At 53.7% G+C, this 19,013-nt stretch overlaps 1 protein-coding gene across 1 annotated transcript in view; it reads right to left on the bottom strand.

Moving 5' to 3' along the window:
• Window positions 1-679: 679 nt before the first annotated feature.
• Window positions 680-19,013, bottom strand: part of LOC144677849 (phosphofurin acidic cluster sorting protein 1-like) — a gene marked incomplete at both ends in the record, with an annotated part of 25,175 nt that continues 6,841 nt past the window's right edge. Inside the window, 7 exon segments of the mRNA XM_078537853.1 lie at window positions 680-834; window positions 5,432-5,538; window positions 13,618-13,722; window positions 13,823-13,949; window positions 15,076-15,191; window positions 16,452-16,532; window positions 16,679-16,790. Of these exon segments, the coding sequence (XP_078393979.1) occupies window positions 680-834; window positions 5,432-5,538; window positions 13,618-13,722; window positions 13,823-13,949; window positions 15,076-15,191; window positions 16,452-16,532; window positions 16,679-16,790 (803 nt within the window).

The raw sequence follows: 19,013 nt of genomic DNA, 5'->3' as shown, positions 1-19,013 counted from the left end.
CCCTCACACCCCCACCCCCTCACACACCCAGTCCCTCACAACACCCTGTCCCTCACACACCCTGTCCCCTCACACACCCTGTCCCTCACACACCCTGTCCCTCACACACCCTCCCCCTCACACCCTGTAAGTCACACCCTCCCCCCCTCACACCCTCCCCCTCACACCCTTCCCCTCACACCCCCCTCCCCCTCACCCCCTCCCCCCTCACACCCCCTCCTCCTCACACCCCCTCCTCCTCACATCCCCTCCCCCTCACACCCCCTCCCCCTCACACCCCCTCCCCCTCACACCCTGTACCTCACACCCCCTCCCCCTCACACCCTGTACCTCTCACCCCCACCCCATCACACCCTGTACCTCACACCCCCTCCCCGCCAGACCCAGTCCCCGCCAGACCCCCTCCACGCCAGACCCCCTCCCCGCCAGACCTGCTTCCCATCACACCCCCTCCCTCTCACACCCTGTACCTCACAGGGGGTGGACGGGACACTCTCCGGTAGGGGGTGGACGGGACACTCTCCGGTAGGGGGTGGACGGGACACTCTCCGGTAGGGGGTGGACGGGACACTCTCCGGTAGGGGGTGGACGGGACACTCTCCGGTAGGGGGTGGACGGGACACTCTCCGGTAGGGGGTGGACGGGACACTCTCCGGTAGGGGGTGGACGGGACACTCACCCAGGGGAATGAGCAGGATCCTCAGGTAGTTGAGCCAGTCGGAGGTTTTGTTGCCGAGCTGCTCCACAAAGAATCTCAGGATGGCGCTGAGATAACTCTGCCCACCAATAGCTGCCACCTTCACTGGTCGAGGCATCTGGGCATTACAGTTACAGCTGTCGGATTACAACAAGGCCAGGGAATTAGCATAGCAAGGCTACCATGGAGCAGCAAATCCTTAAACCCCGGACCCCCAAAACTCCCAAAACCCCACCCCCAACCCCCAAATCCCTGACCCCAAAACCCCCAAACCCTGCCCCCAACCCCCAAATCCCTGACTCCAACCCCCAAACCCTGACCCCAACCCCCAAACACTGACACCAAAACCCCCAAACCCTGCCCCCAACCCCCAAATCCCTGACCCCAACCCCCAAATCCCTGACCCCAACCCCCAAACCCTGACCCCAACCCCCCAAACCCTGACAACAAAATCCCCAAACCCTGCCCCAACCCCCAAATCCCTGACCCCAACCCCCAAACCCTGCCCCCAACCCCCAAACCCTGCCCCCAACCCCCAAATCCCTGACCGCAACCCCCAAACCCTGACCCCAACCCCCAAACCCTGACACCAAAACCCCCAAACCCTGCCAACCCCCAAATCCCTGACCCCAACCCCAAATCCTGACCCCAACCCCCAAATCCTGACCCCAACCCCCAAACACTGACACCAAAACCCCCAAACCCTGCCCCCCAACCCGCAAATCCCTGACCCCAACCCCCAAACCCTGACCCCAAAACCCCCAAACCCTGACCCCAAAACCCCCAAATCCCTGACCCGAACCCCCAAATCCCTGAACCCAACCCCCAAATCCCTGACCCCAACTCCCAAACCCTGCCACCAAAACCCCCAAACCCTGACCCCAACCCCCACACCCTGCCCCCAACCCCCAAAACCCTGTCCCCAACCCCCAAAACCCTGACCCCAACCCCCAAAACCCTGACCCCAACCCCCAAAACCCTGTCCCCAACCCCCAAAACCCTGACCCCAACCCCCAAAACCCTGACCCCAACCCCCAAAACCCTGACCCCAACCCCCAAAACCCATGTCCCTAACCCCCAAAAGCCTGTCCCCAACCCCCAAAACCCCGACCCCAGCCCCCAAATCCCTGACCTCAACCCCCAAAACCCTGACCCCAACCCCATAATCCCTGACCCCCAACCCCAAAACCCTGTCCCCAACCCCCAAAACCTGTCCCCAACCCCCAAACCCTGTCCCCAACCCCCAAAACCTTGACTCCAGCCCCCAAATCCCTGACCCCAACCCCCAAAACCTTGACCCCAACCCCCAAAACCCTGACCCCAAAACCCTGACCCCAAAACCCTGACCCCAAAACCCTGACCTCATCCCCCAAAACTCCCAAACCCTGACACCCATTCCCCCAAACCCTGAGCCCCATTCCCCCAAACCCTGACCCACATTCCCCCAAACCCTGATCCCCATTCCCCCAAACCCTGAGCCCCATTCCCCCAAACCCTGAGCCCCATTCCCCCAAACCCTGAGCCCCATTCCCCCAAACCCTGAGCCCCATTCCCCCAAACCCTGACACCCATTGCCCCAAACCCTGAGCCCCATTCCCCCAACCCTGAGCCCCATTCCCCCAAACCCTGAGCCCCATTCCCCCAAACCCTGAGCCCCATTCCCCCAAACCCTGACACCCATTCTCCCAAACCCTGAGCCCCATTCCCCCAAACCCTGAGCCCCATTCCCCCAAACCCTGAGCCCCATTCCCCCAAACCCTGACCCCCATTCCCCTAAACCCTGAGCCCCATTCCCCCAAACCCTGAGCCCCATTCCCCCAAACCCTGAGCCCCATTCCCCCAAACCCTGAGCCCCATTCCCCCAAACCCTGACACCCATTCTCCCAAACCCTGAGCCCCATTCCCCCAAACCCTGAGCCCCATTCCCCCAAACCCTGAGCCCCATTCCCCCAAACCCTGACCCCCATTCCCCTAAACCCTGAGCCCCATTCCCCCAAACCCTGAGCCCCATTCCCCCAAACCCTGAGCCCCATTCCCCCAAACCCTGAGCCCCAATCCCCCAAACCCTGGACCCCAATCCCCTTTCCAATAAAACCTTGAACGTCAACCCCCAATCCTCCCAAACCCTGAACCCCAATCCCCAATCCTCCCAGACCCTGAACCCCAACCCTCCCAAACCCTGAACCCCAATCCCCTTTTCCCCAAACTCTGAACCCCAATCCCCAATCCTCCCAAACCCTGAACCCCAACCCCCAATCCTCCCAAACCCTGAACCCCAAACCCCTTTCCCCCAAACCCTGAACCCCAATCCCCAATCCTCCCAAACCGTGAACCCCAACCCCCAATCCTCCCAAACCCTGAACCGCAATCCCCTTTTCCCCAAACTCTGAACCCCAATCCTCCCAAACCCTGAACCCCAACCCCCAATCCACCCAAACCCTGAACCCCAATCCCCCCAAACCCTGAACCCCAATCCCCTTTTCCCCAAACCCTGAACCCCAATCCCCCCAAACCCTGAACCCCAACCCCCAATCCTCCAAACCCTGAACCCCAATCCCCCAAACCCTGAACCCCAACCCCCAATCCTCCCAAACCCTGAACCCCAATCCCCAATCCCCCCAAACCCTGAACCCCAAACCCCAATCCTCCCAAACCCTGAACCCCAATCCCCTTTTCCCCAAACCCTGAACCCCAATCCTCCCAAACCCTGAACCCCAACCCCCAATCCTCCAAACCCTGAACCCCAATCCCCTTTTCCCCAAACTCTGAACCCCAATCCCCAATCCTCCCAAACCCTGAACCGCAATCCCCTTTTCCCCAAACCCTGAACCCCAATCCCCAATCCTCCCAAACCCTGAACCCCAACCCCCAATCCTCCCAAACCCTGAACCCCAATCCCCCTTTCCCCAAACCCTGAACCCCAATCCTCCCAAGCCTGGAACCCCAACCCCCAATCCTCCCAAACCCTGAACCCCAATCCCCTTTTCCCCAAACTCCGAACCCCAATCCTCCCAAACCCCGAACCCCAATCCCCAATCCTCCCAAACCCTGAACCCCAATCCCCTATTCCCCAAACCCTGAACCCAATCCCCTTTTCCCCAAACCCTGGACCCCAATCCCCTTTCCAATAAAACCTTGAACCCATTCCCCCCCCAAACCCTGGACCCCAATCCCTGTTCCCCCAAAACTCACAAACCCTGATGCCCATTCCCCAACCCCACAAACATCTACCCAACAAATTAAGCCATCCATCACTCAAACCCACAAGCTCCTCACACACGTCTGATCGTTATTCCAGCCCCAGAATAACTACACAAACCTAACCCTCAAACAGCTACTCTACCACACACTGATATCGGAGAGATCTTTCACACCCAGCTGAGAGCAGATGGGGCGTCAATTTAATATCTTATTTGAATGACAATGCTGCAGCAGAGCGTTACTCCCCCAGCACTGACCCTCCGACAGTGCGGCGCTCCCTCATTACTGACCCTCCGACAGTGCGGCACTCCCTCATTACTGACCCTCTGACAGTGCGGCACTCCCTCAGCACTGACCCTCCGACAGTGCGGCACTCCCCCAGCACTGACCCTCCGACAGTGCGGCGCTCCCTCAGTACTGACCCTCCGACAGTGCGGCGCTCCCTCAGTCCTGACCCTCCGACAGTGCGGCGCTCCCTCAGCACTGACCCTCCGACAGTGTGGCGCTCCCTCATTACTGACCCTCCGACAGTGCGGCGCTCCCTCAGCACTGACCCTCCGAAAGGCGGTGCTCCCTCAGCACTGACCCTCCGACAGTGCAGCACACCCTCATTACTGACCCTCTGACAGTGCGGCGCTCCCTCAGCACTGACCCTCCGACAGTGCGGCGCTCCCTCAGCACTGACCCTCCGACAGTGCGGCGCTCCCTCATTACTGACCCTCCGACAGTGTGGCACTCCCTCATTACTGACCCTCTGACAGTGCGTCACTCCCTCAGCACTGACCCTCCGACAGTGCGGCACTCCCTCGGCACTGACCCTCTGACAGTGCGGCACCCCTTCAGTATTGACCCTCTGACAGTGCGGCGCTCCCTCAGCACTGACCCTCCGACAGTGCGGCGCTCCCTCAGCACTGACCCTCCGACAGTGCGGCGCTCCCTCATTACTGACCCTCCGACAGTGTGGCGCTCCCTCATTACTGACCCTCTGACAGTGCGTCACTCCCTCAGCACTGACCCTCCGACAGTGCGGCACTCCCTCGGCACTGACCCTCCGACAGTGCGGCACCCCTTCAGTATTGACCCTCCGACAGTGCGGCCCTCCCTCAGCACTGACCCTCCGACAGTGCGGCGCACCCTCAGCACTGACCCTCCGACAGTGCGGCGCTCCCTCAGCACTGACCCTCCGACAGTGCGGTGCTCCCTCAGTACTGACCCTCCGACAGTGCGGCGCTCCCTCAGTACTGACCCTCCGACAGTGCGGCGTTCCTCAGCACTGACCCACCTACAGTGCAGCGCTCCCTCAGCACTGACCCTCCAACAGTGCGGCGCTCCCTCAGCACTGACCCTCCGACAGTGCGGCACTCCCTCCGCACTGACATCAGGAGGGTCAGCCTAGATTGCGGGAGAAAGTTCTCTGCTACAATGTTTGTTCCCATGATCACTTGGCCCCGAGGTGCACATGCTACAAGCTGAGCGCTAACTGCAGGATGGACAAGGACATAGTCACTAATCTTTACTGATTGGTGTACTCACTAGCGCTGTATCCGTGTGAGGATGGCAGAAAGGCAGGTTTGAACCTCTATCATGGAGCACGTGCAAATGATGGCTTTATTCTGTTCAAGGAGGAGCTCGGAGACATACTGTGGGGGAGGGTAGAGAGACAATGTCATGGAGAGAGAATCTCACTGTTAATAAGATTTCACACTGTACTAGTGAAATTACAAGGTCAGGTCACATACAGTAGACTTGAATTCCCTTGAGCGTATGCGATTAAGGGATGATCTAATCGAGGAGTTTAAGATGATTAAAGGATTCGATAGAGTTAATAGAGAGAAACTATTTCCTCTGCTGTGGGGTGGCGGGGAGGGGGTTGGAGTCCAGAACATGGAGGCAGAACCTTAAAATGGGAGCCAGGCCGTTCAGGGGCGATGTCGGGAAGCACTTCCTCACACAAAGGGGAGCGGAAATCCGGAACTCTCTCCCACAAAGAGCTGTTGAGGCTGGGGGTCAATTAAAAATGTAAAAACTGAGATTGATAGATTTTTGTTGGGTGAGGGGATTAAGGGTTACGGAACCAAGGTGGGTAGATGGAGTTAAGATACAGATCAGACATGAGCTAAATGAATGGATGGACAGACTGTAGGGGCTGGATGGCCACCCCCCTGATCCTGTATGAGTCTCAGGAGTGAAAGGACTATTGTCAGGCCTGGAGGAGGGGGCAATCCCAGGCTGAGGGGCCTGGAGGAGGGGGCAATCCCAGGCTGAGGGGCCTGGAGGAGGGGGCAATCCCAGGCTGAGGGGCCTGGAGAACTCCAAGGGGACAGTCAGCTGAGTCAACAGACACGTGAGCTGGAGCAGCCTTTGCCCTAGAGCACAGATACATCAATCCAAGTGAATCATCTTTGCAAAGTGTGATGTTTGCCTTTAACATTTATGCTTTTTTGAAAAATGATATTTAATTAAAAAGAAGTGTTATATTAAAAAGCTGACAGTAGGGTTTGCTAAGTGCCGGATGTATTGTCCTCTGGTGTAGAATAAGGAATAACACAGGAGGCTGGGGTTCAGAAGCAGATAGCTGTGTGTGTGTGCGTGTTCTTAATTGCTAAGTGACAAAATACTTCAAATGGTGACACAAATGGCAGCATCATTATTCGGGACTTTAGAGGCTTTTGATCCAGCGGCTTATGGACCTTGTCGTTTATGTTGAGCAAGTGGAACAGTTTTTCGTTGGGAATGAAGTTGAAGGGGAAAAGCAGGCCTCAGTGTTTCTGACAGTCATCACAATGAAAAATTTCAATTAACTGAGAAATCTCATTGCTCCTGACAAACCAGCAGGTAAAAGCTTTAAAGAGCTTGTGGACGTTTTGAGAAAGCACTTCCATCCCGGAGCAGCAACGACTGGCTGAGAGATTCAAGTTTCACTGAAGAGAGCAGCCATGAGAGTGAGTCGGATTCCCAGGTCCTGCCCGAGTTGAGAAAATCAGTGGAGCATTGCGACTTTAAAGGTTACCTGGAAGAAGCGTTGCGTGATCGCCTGGTTTGCGGACTAAGGAATGAAAGAATTTGGTCGTAGATTGTTAGCGGAGCAAGAGTTGACACTGTGGAAAGCATTCGAGATGGCACAAAGCATAAAAATGGCAGAGAAACAAGCTGGAGATTTGAAAGCGCATTTTAACAACGCTGAAGTTAAAATAGTAGAGTCCGGGTACACTCGCTTTCAAGCATGTTGCCGCTGTAATGGAATTGGGCTTAATGCAGAAGCCTGTGAGTGGAAAACCGCTGATTGTCACTACTGTGGAAAAAAAGGACACATACAGCGTGCATGTAGATCAGAGGCTGATCACAGTAAGGCAGTACCGCCAAGAAAACAGCGTCACGAGGAGCACACAGACAAGTCACGCTTGAAAATAAACAGGCAGTTTAAAAAGACGCATTACTTGGAAACAAAATACAAAAGTAATGCAAGTCCCGGCGAGACGGAAGGTGAAACTAACAGCGACATTGAGGAAGAGCAATTGTATTGCATTCAGTCTCATCTGAAACTAGGTGAAGGACTAAATGTTGGCATTGCTTTAAACGGCTAAATGGTTGAAATGGAGGTTGGCACTGGAACATCTGTTTCTATTGCTTCAGAGAAGACATGGGAGGAAATTTCCAAGAAATGCCCTTTGGAGAAAACCCTCCTCCGGCTTAGCACCTACACTGGTGAGGCCTGGGAATATACTTGGAAAAAGGTCCATTCAAATAGCAAGGTTGCCACTTTTCATTGTGAAAAGTGATCGCCCATCGCTTAAGGGCAGGAACTGGCTAAAGGAAATTCGGCTGGACTGGAATAAAATAAATAAAGTGCATTGCAGCCCCATGTTGCAGTCCTTGTTAGACATACTGATGTCTTCAGAGAAGTTCTTCAAGTTATTAAAGACATTGTAGCCAAACTTGCAGTGAAGTCCGAAGCTTCTCCAAGGTTCTTCAAAGCACATTCAGTTCCCCACTCAATGCAACAGGAAATCGAGCAGGGACTAGAACAAACTGAAAACTTTGCGATAAGTGAGAAAGTTGATTACGCAAAGGGGCAGTTCCAATTAGTCCCAGTAGTGAAGGATGGCAGGTCTATCCGAATATCAAATCACCACTAATCCTTTCCTGGAAGTGCATCAGTACCCTCTACCGAAAATTGAGGACCTGTTTGCTGCTCTGAATGGAGGCGAATTATTTACAAAGCTCGACCTGTCACAGGCATTTTTACAAATGCAGCTGAGTGAAAATTCCAGGAAGTTTTACAACCATCAGCGCACACACAGGGGTCTCGATCAATACAACGATGACCATTCAGAATCACGTCATCACCAGCCTTATTCCAGCAGGACCATGGACAAAATACTGCAGGGGTCTCCCTGGTGTAATCTGCTTCCAGGCAACAAGCTCATCACCGGGAAATACCTCCCAACTCATTTCCAGAACTTAGACAGGGTCCTGCATAGACTGGAAAAATACAGCATCCGCTGTAAGAAATCCAAATGCTCATTCCTGAAGCCCTCAGGGGTGTACCTGGGACATGTGATCAATGAAACTGGCCTCTCAGCCTCACTGAGAAAGGTGGAGGCAGTGGTGAATACACCACAGCCCAAAAACATTAAGGAGCTTTGTTCGTTTTTAGGGACTGGTGAATTACTACAGCAAGTTCATTTCCAGTTTGGCTACCAAGACAGCACCACTGAATAACCTGCTGAAGAAGAATGCAAAATGGGGCAGGTCACAAGCCTGTCAGGAACGTTTCGAGGAACTCAAGCAAGAGCTCACTTCTGCTAAAGTCCTGGCACATTTCAATGAAAAGTTACCTGTCAGCCCGGTTTGTGATGCATCTGGATATGGTGTTGGAGCTGTCATCTCCCACACATTTCCTGATGGCAGTGAAAGGCCCATTGCCTACACCTCACACACATTGTCCAAGGCAGAACAAAATTATGCCCAAATTGAGAAGGAAGCTCTTGGACTGATCTATAGAATCAACAAGTTCCACCAATATTCCTATGGGCGTAAATTCACATTAATTACAGATCACAAGCCTTTGACCTGGTTGCTTAGCCCAAAGTCACAAACCCTGACACTTGCCACTGCACGCCTACAAAGGTGGGCACTGATCTTATCTGCTCACCAGTGCGAAACGACATTTTGCTGTACTGAGAATCATGGAAATGCAGATGCACTTTCCAGATTTCCGTTACACCACAGCTCCACAAGCCAATGTGAAGTCACTGCTTTCAATGTGACCCTGATAGACATAGATATTCAAGCGGATCAAATTCAACTGGAAACGCAGAGGGATGCTGTGCTCTCCAAAGTTTACCTGTACGCACAGAAGGGTTGGTGTGTACCACAAGAAGTGACTACTGAGCTTAAAACTTACTACCTGCGTAGATTTGAGCTGATTCTGCAGGATGGTTGTTTGTTATGGGGAATCAGAGATGTTATTCCTCCAAAATTCCAAACACAAGTGTTAGAAGAACTTCACCTCGGTCACATGGGAATCGTCAAAATGAAAGCATTGGCTCATCTACATGTATGGCGGCCACACCTGGAGAAAGACATCGAGGGCGTGGTCAGCGATTGCCTTCCATGCCAAGAAATGAAGTCTTCTCCTGCGCCTGCCCCATTACATCCGTGGGCTTGGCCTGACCACCCATGGCAGAGACTTCATGTGGACTTTGCCGGACCACTTCTCAGAGTTCCTGAGTGTGGTGGACACCCTCACAAAGTGGCCTCGTTGACCACTTCAGCAAAGACCATTGATGCTCTTTCGGATTGCCGGAGCGATCGTGTCTGACATTGGCACACAGTTCACATCATGTGAATTCCAAATATTGCTGAAAAACAATGGGACCAAGCAGATTCTCACCTCGCCTTCCCACCCACCCTCAAATGGTGAAGTGGAGCACTTTGTCCAGACATTCAAAACAGCCACATTGAAGGGGAGGACGCAAACAGATTGGAAGGTGAAGCTAAAGAACTTTCTGATGATGTATCATAACACTCCACATTCAACAACAGGCGTATCTCCTGCTGAGCTGATGTTTGGAAGATGACTGCGTACTGGAATGGATTTGGTTTGTCCGGTTTTGAAAGGAAAGATTGGTTCAAGGCAACTTGATCAGAAAAGGTCACATGACACAAGTAAACCCGCTGGTGGGTTTAATCTGGATCAGTCTGTTTGGGTCTGAGATTACTGTGGGACACCAAAGTGGCTCCTGGGAAGAATCATCAAGCCTCGAGGATCACTGACCTATGATGTTGAATCTTCCTGTACAATCTGGAAGAGACACACTGACCAGATTAGAGAAGCCAAATCCAAGGAACCAAATTTCCAGGGATCTCCAGTCACAGTGGAAGATTTCTGGGAAACATCTGTTCCAGTTGGTGAAACCCAACTTGATTCAACTGACAAACCTGTAGCGCCTGTAGCTGCGACTGTTGAACCTGAACAGAAACCAGTAAAACAGCAGAACCTTCCATTCCTAAGCAAACAAGCTGAGATATCTAAGCCAACACTCCTCTCTGGACCAAAGGGAATCTGCAAACCGCCTGACCGATTTGCTCCTGGATAAAGGGGGAGGAGAAGTGATGTTTCTGTCTAATGTTTATGCATTTTTGTAAAAGGACATTTTAGTTAAAAGGAAGTGTTATATAAAAAACCTGACAGTAGGATGTGCTAAATCCCGGATGTATTGCCCTCTGGTGTAGAATAAGGAACAAAATGACTTCCTATTTTTTTACACAGGAAGCTTGGGTTCAGAAGAAGACAGCTGTGTGTGTGTGTGTCTGCGTGTGTGTGTGTGTCTGAGTGTGTCTGCGTGTGCGTGTCTGAGTGTGTCTGCGTGTGTGTGTGTGTATGTGTCTGCGTGTGTGTGTGTCTATGTGTCTGCGTGTGTGTGTGTCTATGTGTCTGCGTGTGTGTCTGCATGTGTGTGTGTGTCTGCGTGTGTGTGTGTGTCTGCGTGTGTGTGTGTGTCTGCGTGTGTGTGTGTGTCTGCGTGTGTGTGTGTGTGTCTGCGTGTGTGTGTGTCTGCGTGTGTGTGTGTGTCTGCGTGTGTGTCTGCGTGTGTGTGTGTGTCTGCGTGTGTGTGTCTGCGTGTGTGTGTCTGCGTGTGTGTGTCTGCGCGTGTGTGTGTGTCTGCGCGTGTGTGTGTGTCTGCGTGTGTGTGTGTGTCTGCGTGTGTGTGTGTGTGTCTGTCTGCGTGTGTGTGTGTCTGCGTGTGTGTGTGTCTGCGTGTGTGTGTGTGTCTGCGTGTGTGTGTGTGTCTGCGTGTGTGTGTGTCTGCGTGTGTGTGTGTGTCTGTCTGCGTGTGTGTGTGTCTGCGTGTGTGTGTGTCTGCGTGTGTGTGTGTGTCTGCGTGTGTGTGTCTGCGTGTGTGTGTGTCTGCGTGTGTGTGTGTCTGCGTGTGTGTGTGTGTCTGCGTGTGTGTGCGTGTCTGCGTGTGTGTGCGTGTCTGCGTGTGTGTGCGTGTGCGTGTCTGCGTGTGTGTGTCTGCGTGTGTGTCTGCGTGTGTGTGTGTGTCTGCGTGTGTGTGTGTCTGCGTGTGTGTGTGTGTGTGTGTCTGCGTGTGTGTGTCTGCGTGTGTGTGTGTGTGTCTGCGTGTGTGTGTGTGTGTGTGTCTGCGTGTGTGTGTGTGTGTCTGCGTGTGTGTGTGTGTGTCTGCGTGTGTGTGTGTGTGTCTGCGTGTGTGTGTGTGTGTGTGTCTGCGTGTGTGTGTGTGTGTGTCTGCGTGTGTGTGTGTGTCTGCGTGTGTGTGTGTCTGCGTGTGTGTGTGTGTGTGTCTGCGTGTGTGTCTGCGTCTGTGTGTGTGTGTGTGTGTCTGCGTGTGTGTGTGTCTGCGTGTGTGCGTGTGTATGTGTGTGTGTGTGTGTGTGCGTGCGTGTGTGTGTATGTGTGTGTGTGTGTGTGCGTGCGTGTGTGTGTATGTGAGTGTGTGTGTGTGCGTGCGTGTGTGTGTATGTGAGTGTGTGTGTACGTGCGTGTGTGTGTATGTGAGTGTGTGTGTGTGCGTGCGTGTGTGTGTATGTGAGTGTGTGTGTGTGCGTGCGTGTGTGTGTATGTGAGTGCGTGTGTGTGTGTGAGTGTGTGTGTGTGCGTGCGTGTGTGTGTATGTGAGTGTGTGTGTGTGCGTGCGTGTGTGTGTATGTGAGTGTGTGTGTGTGTGTGCGTGCGTGTGTATGTGAGTGTGTGTGCGTGCGTGCGTGTGTATGTGAGTGTGTGTGTGTGTGTGCGTGCGTGTGTGTGTGTGTATGTGCGTGTGTGTGTGTCTGCGTGTGTGTGTGTCTGCGTGTGTGTGTGTCTGCGTGTGTGTGTGTCTGCGTGTGTGTGTGTCTGCGTGTGTGTGTGAGCGTGTGTGTCTGCGTCTGCGTGTGTGTGTGTCTGCGTGTGTGTGTGTCTGCGTGTGTGTGTGTCTGCGTGTGTGTGTGTGTGTCTGCGTGTGTGTGTGTGTGTCTGCGTGTGTGTGTGTCTGCGTGTGTGTGTGTCTGCGTGTGTGTCTGCGTCTGCGTGTGTGTCTGCGTGTATTCGTAATTGTTAAGAAGTGACATAACGCTTCACAAAGAAACACAGACAAGGATTGAGGTAACACAGGAGGTGGTCATTCAGCCCACTGTGACTATGGTGGCAACATGAAAGTTTCCCCACAGTCCTGCAAATTTCTCCTTTTCGAGTATTTATCTCATTCCCCACCTTTTGAAAGTTCCTATTGAATCTGCTTCCACCGCCCTTTCAGGCAGCGCCTTCCAGATCACAACAACTCGCTGTGTAAAAAAAAAACATTCTCCTTATCTCCCCCTCTGGCTCTTTTCCCGATTCTCTTCAATCTGTGTCCCTCTGGTTACTGACCCTCCTGCCACTGGGAACAGTTTCTCCTTATTCACTCGATCCAAACCCTTCCTGATTTTGAACGCCTCGATTCAATCTCCCCCTTAACCTTCTCTGCTCTAAGGAGAACAATCCCAGCTTCTCCCAGTCTCTCCACATGAACTGAGGTCCCTCATCCCTGGGAGCATTCCAACAAATCTCCTCCGCACCCTCTTCGAGACCTTGACATCCTTCCTAAAGTGTGGGGCCCAGAATTGGACAGGATCCTCCCGCTGGGGTCTAACCCGTGTTTGGAAAGGGTTTCACATCTCAGCCTTGCTTTTGTACTCTATTCCTGTATAAAGTCAAGGATCCCCTATGCCTGTTTAACAATTTTCTCAACCTGTCCTGCCACATTGAAAGATTAGTGTATGTACATTCCCAAGTCTCTCCGTTCCTTCACCCCGTTTATAATGAAACCATTAACTTTCTATAGTCTCTTCTCATTCTTCCCAACAAAAGTGACCATTTCATACGTCCTTTGGACACATGTATTGCCCTCTGACTCCCACTGCATTAGGGGCTCCATCTACCAATATCTCGCCCAATTTAACAGGTGCCAGTTCAGACAGTAAACATCAGTGTGATATTCGACTATTAGTTGCCTCGCAGCAGTGTTCAATCTGGCCCTGGGGAGGGGTGAGGGTAGGAGGCGATGGAAAGGGGGATAGAGGAGGCTGGGGGTAGCAGGCAATAGCTGTTGGTCCGGGTGTAACTCTATCTAAGGGTTGGGAGGGTGGAATGGGAAGCAGATAAACAACACCCACCATGGTTAACAAAAGCCAACAGGAAACGGCTGCTGCGGTGCTGCTGTTGGATTACGTACCTGGCCCTGCCAGTCCACAGTGTTCACCATGATCACTGACTCTGGTACTGTGGTGTCGGACACCAGGATCTGATTTAACTGATCATAAACCACTTTACGAGGAACCTGGAGGGAGAATTGTAAAACGACATTAACATCGAAACATCTGACAGGGAAGGAATTCAGCCCCAATCCCGGGATTCACCGCAACTCCTGCTCCTGTTACCTGGATACTGAGTTCTGGAGATCTCTCACTGTCAGAGCTGTTAGCCCTCTCACCCTGTGCCCGGGACACCTGTCTGTCCTTCAGTGGAGTCCTCCTGTGCTTTGGAGTGTGGACAATGTCAGCCTTACTGAAACACAGAATAACAACACATCACCACTAGCCCAGTGAGAGTCAGTGTGTGTGGGACCCGTACCCCAGTGAGAGTCAGTGTGTGTGGGACCCGTACCCCAGTGAGAGTCAGCGTGTGTGGGACCCGTACCCCAGTGAGAGTCAGCGTGTGTGGGACCCGTACCCCAGTGAGAGTCAGTGTGTGTGGGACCCGTACCCCAGTGAGAGTCAGTGTGTGTGGGACCCGTACCCCAGTGAGAGTCAGTGTGTGTGGGACCCGTACCCCAGTGAGAGTCAGTGTGTGTGGGACCCGTACCCCAGTGAGAGTCAGTGTGTGTGGGACCCCTACCCCAGTGAGAGTCAGTGTGTGTGGGACCCGTACCCCAGTGAGAGTCAGTGTGTGTGGGACCCGTACCCCAGTGAGAGTCAGTGTGTGTGGGACCCGTACCCCAGTGAGAGTCAGTGTGTGTGGGACCCGTACCCCAGTGAGAGTCAGTGTGTGTGTGGGACCCGTACCCCAGTGAGAGTCAGTGTGTGTGGGACCCGTACCCCAGTGACAGTCAGTGTGTGTGGGACCCGTACCCCAGTGACAGTCAGTGTGTGTGGGACCCGTACCCCAGTGAGAGTCAGTGTGTGTGGGACCCGTACCCCAGTGAGAGTCGGTGTGTGTGGGACCCGTACCCCAGTGAGAGTCAGTGTGTGTGGGACCCGTACCCCAGTGAGAGTCAGTGTGTGTGGGACCCGTACCCCAGTGAGAGTCGGTGTGTGTGGGACCCGTACCCCAGTGAGTGTCAGTGTGTGTGTAGCCCGTACCCCAGTGAGAGTCAGTGTGTGTGGGACCCGTACCCCAGTGAGAGTCAGTGTGTGGGGACCCGTACCCCAGTGAGAGTCAGTGTGTGTGGGACCCGTACCCAGTGAGAGTCAGTGTGTGTGGGACCCGTACCCCAGTGAGAGTCAGTGTGTGTGGGACCCGTACCCAGTGAGAGTCAGTGTGTGTGGGACCCGTACCCCAGTGAGAGTCAGTGTGTGTGGGACCCGTACCCCAGTGAGAGTCAGTGTGTGTGGGACCCGTACCCAGTGAGAGTCAGTGGTGTGGGACCCGTACCCAGTGAGAGTCAGTGTGTGTGGGACCCGTCACCAATCACCTGGGAGACGCAAAGATCTGAGAGTCTGATTTGCCGCTTTTTGGAAGCGCTTTGGTTTTGTCGAGGATGGTTCCGGAAGTGTTGAGTTCACTGTGCAACTCTTGTTCAGTCAACTCCTGTTGGAACAATTCAACAAGTCAATACACGCTCCGGCCATTGGGATCCAATTCTAAACCGCACAGGATAATGGGAATCGGAGGGAGGTGCAGGACATGTAGAAAGAGAGTGAGAAAGGCAGACCAACAGTGCGGCACTCCCTCAGCACTGACCCTCCGACAGTGCGGCACTCCCTCAGCACTGACCCTCCGACAGTGCGGCACTCCCTCAGCACTGACCCTCCGACAGTGCGGCGCTCCCTCAGCACTGACCCTCCGACAGTGCGGCGCTCCCTCAGCACTGACCCTCCGACAGTGCGGCGCTCCCTCAGCACTGACCCTCCGACAGTGCGGCGCTCCCTCAGCACTGACCCTCCGACGGTGCGGCGCTCCCTCAGCACTGACCCTCCGACAGTGCGGCGCTCCCTCAGCACTGACCCTCCGACAGCGCGGCGCTCCCTCAGTACTGACCTCCGACAGCGCGGCACTCCTCAGTACTGACCCTCCGACAGTGGGGCGCTCCCTCAGCACTGACCCTCCGACAGTGCGGCACTCCCTCAGCACTGACCATCCGACAGTGCGGCGTTCCCTCAGTACTGACCCTCTGACAGTGCGGCGCTCCCTCAGCACTGACCCTCCGACAGTGCGGCGCTCCCTCAGTACTGACCCTCCGACAGTGCGGCGCTCCCTCAGTACTGACCCTCCGACAGTGCGGCGCTCCCTCAGTACTGACCCTCCGACAGTGCGGTGCTCCCTCAGTACTGACCCTCCGACAGTGTGGCGCTCCCTCAGCACTGACCCTCTGACAGTGCGGCACTCCCTCAGCGCTGACCCTCCGACAGTGCAGCGCTCCCTCAGTACTGACCCTCCGACAGTGCGGCGCTCCCTCAGTACTGACCCTCCGACAGTGCGGCGCTCCCTCAGTACTGACCCTCCGACAGTGCGGCGCTCCCTCAGTACTGACCCTCCGACAGTGTGGCGCTCCCTCAGCACTGACCCTCTGACAGTGCGGCGCTCCCTCAGCACTGACCCTCCGACAGTGCGGCGCTCCCTCAGCACTGACCCTCCGACAGTGCGGCGCTCCCTCAGCACTGACCCTCCGACATGCAGAGTTCCCTTCGTACTGTGCTTTGGCTTGGATTATGGGGGTCCAATCTCTGGACTGTGTCTCAATGCTATGAGGGTCTGACTGCAAAGCGGGTGGCACACACTGAGACTTGCTGACACCTCTAAACCCGAGCCTACCCGCCCAGAGCTGAGGTTTCTGATGCTGGACTTTACCAGAGCCTCAGCCTCTGCCATCACCTCCTCCTGGAGTTTGCTGCGGGATGCTCGAAGTTTTTCCGACGGCAACGCCTCCATCTGGTCGGCACGGGAATGGGGAAAAGCAAAAAGTGGGAATATTAGACCGTCTGTTTCCTGTGTCTACATCTCCCCACCCCCACCCCCCCTCCCCAATTCCTGATCCATCAGCTCAAACACCCCAGCCCAAGATGATTCCTGGATACCACTGACCGTGTCACTCACCGGGCTGCTAACTCCTTATTGAGGCTGCCTTTACTGTTCAGGCTTCCGATCTCCGTCTGTGAACTGGACTGAGACATCCCCTCGAAAAACGGCCTGAGGAAGTGAGAAAAAAATGAGAAAGGAAGGAGAGAGAGAGAGAGAGAGAGAGAGACTGTCAGGGAGAGAAATGGAGTGAGAGGGAGACAGCAAGAGAGAGAGAGAGGGAAACAGGGAGGGGAGACAGTGTGAGAATGTGTGCCAGAGTGAGTAGGAAAGTCAGAGAGGGACAGGGGGAGTTGGAGATGGGAATTATGTACATTGTGACAGACAGCGCAAAAACAGACCATTCAGCCTAACCAGTCCATGCTGGAGTTTCTACTCCACTGGAGACTTCTCCCATCTTTCCTCATCTAAATCTATCATCGTGACCTCCTATTCCTGTCACCCTCATGTGTTTATCCAGCTTCCCCCTAATGTATCGACACTATTCACCTCGACCACTCCCCGTGGGAGCGAGTCCCACATTCTCCCCACTCCCCGTGGGAGCGAGTCCCACATCTCCCCACTCCCTGTGGGAGCGAGTCCCACATTCTCCCCACTCCTGTGGGAGCAAGTCCCACATTCTCCCCACTCCCCGTGGGAGCGAGTCCCACATTCTCCCCACTCCCTGTGGGAGCGAGTCCCACATTCTCCCCACTCCCTGTGGGAGCGAGTCCCACATTCTCCCCACTCCCTGTGGGAGCGAGTCCCACATTCTCCCACTCCCTGTGGGAGCGAGTCCCACATTCTCCCCACTCCCTGTGGGAGCGAGTCCCACATTCTCCCCACTCCCTGTGGGAGCGAGTCCCACATTCTACCCACTCTCTGGGTGAAGAAGTTTCTCCTGAATTCAACATTGGATTTATTAGTGACTGTCTCATATCGATGGGCCCCTAGTTCTGCTCTTCTCCACAAGGGAAAACATTCTCTCTCTATCCACTCGATCAAAACTTTTCAGAATTTTAAAGACCTCCATTAGGTCACCCCTCAGCCTGTCAATCCTTCCCCGATATGTATACCCATAGATTTCTGGAATGATCCTTGCAAACCTCTCTGCCCCTCTCCAGTGCCTCTATATCCTTTTTATAATATGCTGACCAGAACTGTACAAAGCGCTCAAAGTGTGGCCTAACCTAGGTTCGATACAGCTTAGCATAATTTCCATACTTTTCAATGCTGTCCCTTCAGAAATAAAGCCCAGTGCTTGGATTGGTTTGTTCTGGCCTTGCTAACCTCTGGAGTAACCTTAGTGATTGGTGTATTTGTACTTTGAGATGCCTTTGTTCATCTACCCCACCGAGACTCACTGTTTCCAAGCAATGTGCCCTCCCTATTCTTCCGACCAAAATGTACTAACTCCATGTTTATCTGTGTTAAATTCCTTTTGCTCATTCTGCAAGTTTCTCAAGTCCTCCTGTAATTTGCTCCTCGGTATTGACAATAAGCCCCCCCGCCAATTTTGTGTCATCTGCACATGTAGAAAAAACGGGTTTTAGATTCCAAAGTCCAAATCATTAATGCATGTTGTGAGCGGGCGGTAGTCCCAGCACCGATCCTTCCGGAACTCCTCTTCTCACCATCTGTCACCCTGAATAATGGCCCTTTACTCCCACTCGCTGCTTTGACCTGAAGGGAGCTAGCAATCCATTCTGGCACTGATCCCCTGGCTCCACGTTCTCTGACCTTATTCATGCCTCTATTGTGGGCACCTTCCCGCAGGCCTTGTGAAAATCCAGGTACATTACACCGACTGCATTACCATCGTCTGCTCGCTCCATTACCCTCCTCAACAATTCAACAAAGTTGGCCAAGCAAGGCTGCCCTTTTGACATCCATACTGACTATTCATTATTATTTTTCACATTTCTAGACGTTCTTCTATTCTCTCCTTTAGTAAGGATTTCATTATTTGATGTTAAGCTGACTGGTCTATAATTCCCTGGACCTGTTCTGTCCCCGTCTTAAACATTAGCTATCCACCAGTCCTCTGGCACTGCATCTATTTCTCATGAAGTATTCGAGTGATTCTTATTGAAGAGAATGGGTGAAAAGGGTCAGGTAGGCAGGTTCAGACTGAGCAGAGGCTAAGGATGAAACCTCCGATAGAGACAGGAAGCAAGGCACAGTCAAATCAGAATGGCATCTTCAGGCTCCCAACATTCACAGGTCCTGGGTTAGGAGTGGGAGTACAGCTCCTAGCCACTGGGAACCTGCCTGCACCTCAGAGATTACTCACAAGAGAAAGAGGATTGAAATATATCAGAGAGAACTCATGCCTCAACCTCATAATAGCAGATA

The sequence above is a fragment of the Cetorhinus maximus genome, unplaced genomic scaffold (assembly GCF_964194155.1).
Source record: "Cetorhinus maximus unplaced genomic scaffold, sCetMax3.hap1.1 HAP1_SCAFFOLD_3174, whole genome shotgun sequence".
NCBI classification, from domain to species: Eukaryota; Metazoa; Chordata; class Chondrichthyes; order Lamniformes; family Cetorhinidae; genus Cetorhinus; species Cetorhinus maximus.
This window is presented reverse-complemented; position numbering and strand designations above follow the sequence as displayed.